The sequence below is a fragment of the Juglans microcarpa x Juglans regia genome, chromosome 6S (genome assembly GCF_004785595.1).
Source record: "Juglans microcarpa x Juglans regia isolate MS1-56 chromosome 6S, Jm3101_v1.0, whole genome shotgun sequence".
Classification (NCBI taxonomy): domain Eukaryota; kingdom Viridiplantae; phylum Streptophyta; class Magnoliopsida; order Fagales; family Juglandaceae; genus Juglans; species Juglans microcarpa x Juglans regia.
This window is the reverse complement of record NC_054605.1, coordinates 6,285,548-6,295,184: the sequence shown is the minus strand read 5'-3', so window position 1 is coordinate 6,295,184 and position 9,637 is coordinate 6,285,548. Positions and strand designations below refer to the sequence as shown.

The 9,637-nt window shown below is 32.0% G+C and overlaps 1 protein-coding gene across 1 annotated transcript; it reads left to right on the top strand.

The window, feature by feature from the left end:
- Window positions 1-7,239: 7,239 nt before the first annotated feature.
- Window positions 7,240-9,157, top strand: LOC121237833 (NAC domain-containing protein 100-like). Its single transcript, XM_041134726.1, has 3 exons — window positions 7,240-7,787; window positions 7,866-8,143; window positions 8,226-9,157. Exons 1-3 carry the CDS (start codon window positions 7,601-7,603, stop codon window positions 8,829-8,831), a joined length of 1,071 nt encoding a protein of 356 aa, XP_040990660.1. The 5' UTR covers window positions 7,240-7,600; the 3' UTR covers window positions 8,832-9,157.
- Window positions 9,158-9,637: the final 480 nt, after the last annotated feature.

The following is a 9,637-nucleotide window of genomic DNA, read 5'->3' as shown; positions in this document are numbered from 1 at the left end:
CTAGAAGAAAGAAGAAGAAGAAAGGAGGAAGAAGAAGAGTTGCTGCTGCACGGCGCAAGAAGAAAAGGGATGAAACCCTAGACTCCATCAAAACGGCGCCGTTCGATTTAAGGGAAAGTTGGTAACCAGATGCCTCACGGGCTGGGCTCATTACGGGTTGGATCAAATACAAGGGTTGGGCTTACACTTTGCACGGGCTGGGTTTAATTAAAACACACACACAACCCAAACAAAACACACACACAGCCCAAGAATAAAAACAATAAAATTCACAAGTCCAAACTAAAATAACACAATAACATAATTAAAATAATACACTAAATTTAAAAATATAAGGAAAAATACACCAAAATAAATTAAAATAAAATAACACAATTAAAATAATTAAACTTATAAAATTCTGGGATCTCACAGATATAACACTGACTTTTTTTATATGGATCAACTATTTGTGTTTGGCAATGGAAGATCTCTTTATTATTAGACTAGGTTTAACTAGTATTCGTCAATTCAAAACATGACTTCCTCTATGGTGAGCATCTTAATAATAAATATAGAACTTAATTATAAGGTGCATGCACATAAGTTTTTCAAAGTACTTTGTAAATGAATTTTGTCAAGATGACCCAAATGGTTAGTATGCACAAAGTGAACTGCACAAAATAGAGAGATGCATAAGTTCAAAAATTTATTTTGTGAGAATACATGTGCTCAAAACTTTGACATATCAAGCATACACTTTCCAAAAAATTAGAAACAAACCATAACTTTTTTTATATTATTTTTCTTATTAAAAACTGAAAACATAAACATAAATTAAAAACAAAAAACAAAATGCATGTCCTAGACTAATAAAATGAAATGCAAGGAATGCAAGAACATGGAAGTGGTCCTATCAATTAATGTGACACGACATATTCTTTGACCACCTACTTTACTTTAAATTTTGGCCTATTCTTCTCATTAACGCCACTTTGTATGATCTTTTCTTTATTGTGAAATCAAAATTCTGCTAGTTCACCAAACTTTAGAGTTATGAAGGTGATTTGTTGACTCACCTCATTAACTTGATTTTCTAGAATCTTTCCCTTCCTTTTTAACTTTCTTTCACCTCCATTTTTCTTCACTTTTTTCAAGTTAAAGCAATATGACCTTATATGGCCAAGAATACCACAATGATGACAAGTAAGAATAAACTTACCTTTGGACTTACCTTGGATGTGCTTCTTTGTCATTGATCTATCTTGTGAGGCTTTTAGAACATGAGTTTTAGGCACAGCTTTCTTTGGAACTTCCTCATCTTGACTTCCTTTAATAAAAATGATACATTTTTGATGAAGTGGTAGTGGATGATGAGACTTTAAGTTTCATACCTTGAGAAGTTATGTACCCCAAACCCGTGCGATCACAATTAGATTTTTGACAACTCAACATCTCATCTAATTTTTGAGTAGCAGTTTTTTGTTAGCACTCTTAGGAACTCTTCAATTCTTTGTCTAGTGCATCGTTTTGAGCCTTCAATCTTGATATCTCAACTTCAGAATTTTTAGTGCCTCGGAAAGGTTATTCTTTTTATTATCCACAGTTGTGAGTTTATTTTACAGTTTCTTGTTGAGTTTTTTCAACTTGACCATTTTTTCACATAAATCATTATAAGCTTCATGTACACTACTCATGGTCAGTATTAACAATAGCCATATTGGAGTCACTATCATCAAATTCACTTTCAGATTATATATGCACAATATCTGAAAAATCATTAATAACAGTAGAAAAAGCTACAAAAGAATTTTCATCATCAGATGATGAACTTGAGTTTTCAGATTCTGAATTTTCACTAAGTGTGATATTTAATGTTTTTCTTTTATTTTTCTTAAAGTTTGGACATTTAATTCTTATATGACCATAACCTGAACATTCATAGCACTTCACTTTATCTTTTTGCTCATATTTTTCTATATTCTATTTTTCAGAATATTTTTTCTTTGCAAGAAATTCCTTACCTTGTTTTTGCTTTCCAATAGCTTTCTTGGTAAACAAAAATTTTCTGATTTTCCTTGTAATGACATCTATATCTTCATCATTCAAACTTTCTTTATCAGAAAAATCATCTTATCATCATTTACTGTTTTTAAAGTAATGGATTTACCTTTTCTTGTTTGAGAAAGATGACTCGTATGTTTGTAAGGAGCCGACCAATTCTTCAACTTTAATAGCATCCAAATTCTTGCTTTCTTCTATGGCTGTAACCTTTTGGCGAAATCTTTCAGGTAAGAACCTTAAAATCTTTCTTACGACCCTTGAATCTTCCATCTTCTCGCCGAGATTAAACCTGGAATTAACAGTATCATTAAGTCTAACATAAAAATTATTAAAGCTCTCATCTTCTAGCATTTTAATCTTCTCAAATTTAGAGGTTAGTAATTGTAATTATGAATTTTTTATAATTCTTGTGCCTTCATGTGTAATCTCCAAAATATCTCATACTTCTTTAGCAATCTCACAAATGAAGATTCTTTTAAATTCATCGTGAGATACGGCCATGACGATAGCATTAAGTCATTTGCTATTCCAATTAAAGTTGGTGATCTCATCTCTTGTCCAAGCATCAATAGTTGTCTCGGGTTTAATCCACCCTCGCTCAACTGTACACCACACACGTTCATCCAAAGACTTGAGGAAAGCCTTCATACAAACTTTTCAATATGTATAGTTTTCTCCATCAAAGTATGGTGGAACATATAAAGACGACGACATGATCTACAGGGAGACACATATCATACTCGAGTGAGTGAACCACACTATGATGTCAATTGAAATTACCCAAGTAGCCCTGTATATTTACGCAGCTGAAATATCTACCAATTCACTTAACAAATTGGTTAGTCATGAATCATGCAATTATTTAATAATTAAGTAATAAAATAAAGTAAATAAATTGCATAATACCAAAATTGGTATCAAAGGGAAACCATTTAAAGAATTCTTTAAAGGTAAAACCTTACGGGGCAGCCAAACCCATAAAAGTCAATTTTATTATTTGAAAATCAATTTACAAGTAAAGCTCAATTACAAAACATTTGTCAATTGACACTCTTACTTGACTAGACAAATGACCCATTTGTCTTCTACCGCAGTAGCAGCCAGAAACTCTGACGATCTTCAAACATTGGTTTTTCTCCTCAAACTCCAGTGGCTGAAACACGACCAATCAAATCTCCAACATAGAGCACGATCACACTCTTTGAGAGAAACAATATGAAAATTCTCTAAGGAGTTTTCTCACCAAAATATGCACTGGAAAGTGCTCTAGAAAATATCTAAATCTGAATTTCTACTGATCTTAACCAATAGAATCCCTTAAATAAACAATCTGAAAATCAATTTCAATTGCAGTAAGATTCTGCTGACGGAACAAATCTGATAGGAGTTTGATATGTAGTAGGACTTTGCTGACAGAATGAGTCTGGTAGAAATTTGATCTGCAGTAGGACTTTGCTGACGGCCTTGAAGTCGTCTCCTGATGGAATGTTAACATTTTGCGATAACTCTTCACTATAATAACAGATTTTAGATCAACCTCTTCTTTGGATAAGTGTAGATTCTTTGGGACTCGATTTTTCCACTTCTGACTTATCTAAACAGCCTCTAATACCTCCAAGCTAAACTTAATTTTATACAAACTTATCAACGTAGTCATCTAGTTCTAACAAAACTTTTACATCTAAAATAAATATAAAGTTTTTCAAATTTATATAAACCTATTTCTCTTGAGTCGAGCTTTATACAAATTTTATCGTTTAATATAAACAAATTGAGTTAAACTCAAGTATAACCAAACCAATATTAAGCCACTTGTTCAGTAACCTTAATAAATTTGGCCGTCGATCATTTATGCCATTACACCTTCAACACGTGTATTTTCTTTTTCAACCTTTCACTCATTCATTTGCCAGCACTCTCCCTATCTTTTTCCACCTTTCAATCTCTTTGATACCCAACGTCTTTTTTTTAGGTGGGATGTGAATGGAAAAATTAACGAAAAAATTGACCACACACACACACACATATATATATATATATATATATATATATACAGTATGCACGAAATTATGTGGTGACATATATCTATGGTCAACTTAATGGAAAATGCTATTTTGAGAATAAAAAATTGCACATCATTGCAAAGGGGCAAACCCCACCCCACCTTCCAAAATGATTTTTGGATGCACTGAGTTGCATGGAATTATTAGGTGACATCCACTTATTGATTAATCCTCGATTATTCAATATTATAGAATGGACAAATTTGCTTATCAAGCAGTAACGGGTTTGCATGTCTATTATCTTCGACTTTCTCCTACCTAAACACATGAATGCCCCTTAGTCACAACACACTTTATTTATTGAGTAGTGCTAGGCTGTCGCCAAGTAATGACCGCTTTAGCACAAATTTTTCTTTTCATTTTTTCTTTCTTTTTCTTTTTATTTTTTTTAACATACTTAAATATTTTTAAAAAAAATAAAAAAATACACCAATACATTAAAAGTCATTTTCTTAATCGTTAAGTAAATATATATATATATATATATATATATGAGCGATCAAAGTGAGAGGGAAACTTAAGCATCATATTAGCATTTCTCTTATTTATTTCCTTGTACGAATTTCAAGGTACTTTTAGATTAATTAGCTAGAGAGTCCCCTAAAGATACATTTATGCTCAAAACATGACAAAAAAAAAATAAAATTCAAATCCAATTAAATAAATTAATCAAAGTTTTAAAACAGTAGTAAATATCTATCAAGTACTGTTTATTTAATGTTAATTAAAAAAAAGATACATAGAGGGGTTATGATTTTCAACCATTTTCTAGAGTTAATGTTGATAATGTTATTTAAAAAAGGAAAAATGCTAACTGTATTTAAGAAAAACTTATAAAATATTTTATTCTCTATATATTAGTTATTGATACGTTGAAAATTATAAAATTTAAATTTTAAAAGAAAATCGATAAAATTAATTTTTGTAAGTTTTATGTAAATAAAATTATAAGTAGATGTAATATTACTCTTAAAAAAATATGTATATAAATGAACTAAAAATGCTGATTTAAACTCTTTTAAGCCCAAAGCCCAAATAGAAAGGACACTTAATAAACTAGTAGTTGCAAAATTTGCACTATCCATGTAGTTGTTCATGGATAGTCAAATCTCATTTATAGTGTCTAACAAAGTAAGAGGAAAACTTAACAAAAATTTAAAAAAAAAAAAAAAAAAGGAAAAAAAGGATAGAGAAGAAGAGATCAAACTCATCAAAGATGAAGTGGGAAGGGAAGAAGGGAGAATAACAACATATCCAACTTCCAATGTATGACAATGCAAGAATGAAAATCTCGAACAAAAAAAAAAGGAAGAAAGAATGAATGAAAAAAAAAAAAAGAATAATAATAAAGGGGAGAAGCGGAAAATATAAGAGAGGGGGTTCCTTTTTTTATAATTTGTTTCGTTTCTATCATCTACTGTTTTAGCTAAGAAAAATGGAGTTCCTTTTCGAAAGTGTCACTTTTCATACTAATTGCATGAGAAATCTTTGCAAAGTGATTTCCAAAGATGTCTATCTCTGTGTCAATTTTCAATTAGCTAGAAGGAAAATTGTGGGGCCCATATGATGGCAATTTTGTGTTGAGTAGAGTGAACTTCTAACTAATTTTTGGAAGGATGGATCAGAGAGAGTAGTGGCCGGGCTGATAATATTTCTTCTTCCATGCATTAATCCTACAGCTGTAATTCATTTCTGAAAAAACAAAATTGAAAGGGAAAGACTTCCTCTTTTCACGGCAAAAAAATAAAGTTTCTAACGGTCACTCTTTTATGATGGTAATAATGATGGTGCACCTTGAAGAACTGATACAACCATGATGACCATTCAAAACTAATGCAAAACTTTATAAAATAAAATTATATATGAAAAATTCTAGACATAAGTTCTATATTCCTTACACCACTTAAAAATATATGATCTTATTCTTTTACTATTATATTTCATGAAAGGATAAAAAAATAAAATTATATTTTTTTTAAGTGATATGCAGAGTGTGGAGCTTATGTGTAACATGACTCATTATATATATATACATATAATTTTTTTAAAAAAAATTTAAACACGTCAAAATATTAAAGCAAAAGTTAAAAGTGATTTTTTAAAAATTCATTGTTTTATTATGAAGTTGTATAAACGTTGTATACATTTTCTAAATTCCAGAAACACACATCCACCAATTATTGTTAGAGTAATGATATTATGTCCTTAATTTATATCATTCACTTTGTTCCCTTAACGTGGTACCACGATAGTCGCGTGGCTTATTAAAAATTTTTAAAAATTTATACTCAAAATAAAATGCCTCCTAAAAACACAAAAATATGAAAACTAAAATTTTAGATTCACTTTATCATTTATGTATGTGTTTTTAATTTTTTTTAATAAACCACGTAGCACCACATTGTAATATAAAAAAGATAAAATGAGTGATATAAATTAAGAATACAGTAACATTTCTCATAACCTTAAAGCCTAATTTGCCATCTCATATTCAAGACAATTCTTTTAGCCATAAAAAGGGGAAAAAAAGTTTTAAATTAAAAGTTGCATTTGACTATCTTATTAGTTAAAAGTACAATTTACAATCTCAAATTACTACCATCTTTTCCCATTGCGCACAAATCATAAAAGCAATTCCAAATACAACACAAACCATAATTTTTTTGGGTAATTGGCACCTTGATCATAATCTAATTGCAAGATTATATCACTTATCTTATTTTCTTATAATTTAACAGTCGATGATCAGATATCATGATTTAGGATAATGATACACCTATAATTCTTTTTATAACTAATTACAATGCATTTTACAAATAATCAATGCAACTATATATGAACTTCATTAAAAATAATTTTATTATTATAAAACTAACCTCTATTTAAAATAAAGATAGTAAAATAGTTATAGAATAGTGATAAGTTTATCATTTTCCTCTAAAATATATTTTCTCCTTGTATTATCCACGTCAAAAATAATATCAGATGGGTTATTATAAAATAGTTTTACATGCATGGTATTCAGCTGAATTGTCTGTACTCTTTAGTCAACTTAGGGAAGAATGGAATTATTACAGATTTTTTTAAACACGGTTGCGTTACATAACACGTTTCTTCCTATCCAAACACCAGTATTTAGGGCCTCTGCGTTCCTCATTGTGCCTTTTTCATTAATATCTGCAAACTTCCGTTTACAACTTTTTGGCTCCATGGCTTCCCTTCTTTTCCTCTCAATCCCTACTTTTTCTTTCCAACTCTCGTAACCTTTTCCATAAGCTTTTTTCCTCTTAACCATATTCATTGTATTGAATTTCTTGGGGTTGGCCGGGTTTTGTTTCTCTCTGTTAACGTGTCCTGATGATGAACCCAAGGAGCTGAGGCTGTTATTGAAACCGAGGCTGAATTCTGTACATCATTGGTTGTTTGTCAAATCCCTGGTTTTGAAACACGGGGTTTGAGAAAAGGAAAGCAATAGGGTTTTAGATTATTAGGAAATGGAAAACTTTTCGTGGGTTTACAAGGAAGAAGATCAGATGGATTTGCCACCAGGATTCCGATTCCATCCAACTGATGAAGAGCTTATTACCCACTACTTGTTCAAGAGAGTTACTGAATCCAGCTTCTCTGCTAGAGCTATTGGAGAGGTGGATTTGAACAAGTCTGAGCCTTGGGAATTGCCATGTAAGTTTGCTTACACAAGTTTCCGTCATTTTATATTTCTCTGATTTCCCATATTTATATTGGTTTGTTTGGATGAAGGGAAAGCGAAAATGGGTGAGAAAGAGTGGTATTTTTTCTGTGTGAGGGACAGAAAGTACCCAACTGGTTTGAGGACTAACAGGGCTACAGAAGCTGGTTATTGGAAAGCCACAGGGAAAGACAAGGAAATATACAGGGGGAGATCCCTGGTTGGGATGAAGAAAACCCTTGTTTTCTATAGGGGTAGAGCCCCTAAAGGAGAGAAAACCAACTGGGTCTTGCATGAATACAGATTAGAGGGCAAATTCTCAGTCCACAACCTCCCCAAAACTGCAAAGGTAATATATAACTCTCTGATTTTTTACTCTCTTTTATCTGGGATGCAGTTGGATTTGATGGAGTTTTGTTCTTGAATTGCAGAATGAATGGGTGCTTTGTAGGGTATTTCAAAAGAGTTCTGGGGGGAAGAAAATCCATATATCAGGGATAGTTAGATTGGGCTCTTTTGGCAGTGAATTGGGTCCTTCTGATCTTCCACCATTGACAGATTCTTCCGCAAATATTGGCAAGACAAAACCTTCTATTGAATCGGCTTACGTGCCCTGCTTCTCCAGCCCCATTAGTGCTCAAAGAAACCAAGAAGGGATGGTTGATTCCTTCAATAACTCTCTCTATGGTGTTCCTTCAAATCCCACTGATATTCTTCCAAGAATCCCAGCTTCAAGTTCCTTCTATTCAACTCAAATTGCTACAATTCAAGGAAATCTGCAATTCCCAGGATGCGTTGGAATGCAAGACCACTCAATTCTCAGGGCCTTGCATGGAAATCAGGGATCAAACTTGAGGCAGAGTTTCAAAACAGAAAGAGAGATTGTCGGTGTCTCACAGGAAACAGCCATGAATACCGATGTGATTGCCGAAATTTCTTCCCTCGTATCAAATCTTGAAATGGATAGGAGGTCATTTCAGGAGGCCCCATCTACCTCAGCTGGGCCACTAGACTTTGACAATTTTTGGAATTATTGAAAACTTGATGTTAAGGTAATAGAAGAAGAGGAAGAGCAGGTGAATCTGTGTACATATATTTTAAATCCAAAAAGAACAAAAAAAAAAAAAAAAATAGAGAAAAAAATGCTAAGCAAATATAATGCAATGTAAGAAATTATATGATCTACTTTCTTTGTGGATTTGTTAAAGTTTGTTTTTTTTTTTTTTTTAGTTTTGATTGGCATCATTGTAGATAATTTGCTTGTATACAAAATGAGTGACATAAGAGAATGAGATTCAGCAGGTGGACTTGTAATCTTATTTTTGTATAATCTACTGAAAAAATATACAAGAAAATAAAATAATATATATTGCATTTGCATCCAGTCAAGTGGACATATTATGCTTACATCACCGAGGTCACGAGTTCCATCCAGAGAATGTTTTTGAAAAATTCCCTGTTGTGGTGACGCGCTGCTCTCTCTCTCTCTCTCTCTCATCCTCTTGCAGGCACCACGCGCACACTGCCATAGACATTAGACACTCAAATATTGTTTATCCATGATGGATAGAGTCAGAGATTCATTAATTGATAAAATGCAGCTCTGTTTATCCATGTTTGAGTTCCATCTTCATACCTGCTTCTTGCCTTGCAGATATGATGTAAAAATTTGTACAAATATGGAAAAGAGATCAGAGGCTATTTGCTAATATGGTACCGTGCTAGCTTAGCAAAGAGTTTAAGCGGTCACTGTAGTTTATAAGAATAAATGAGTACATGTAACGATTGAATTAAAACTTGAGCCTAGTTTGCGGTATTATGAGGTACATGAGTAATGTAACGA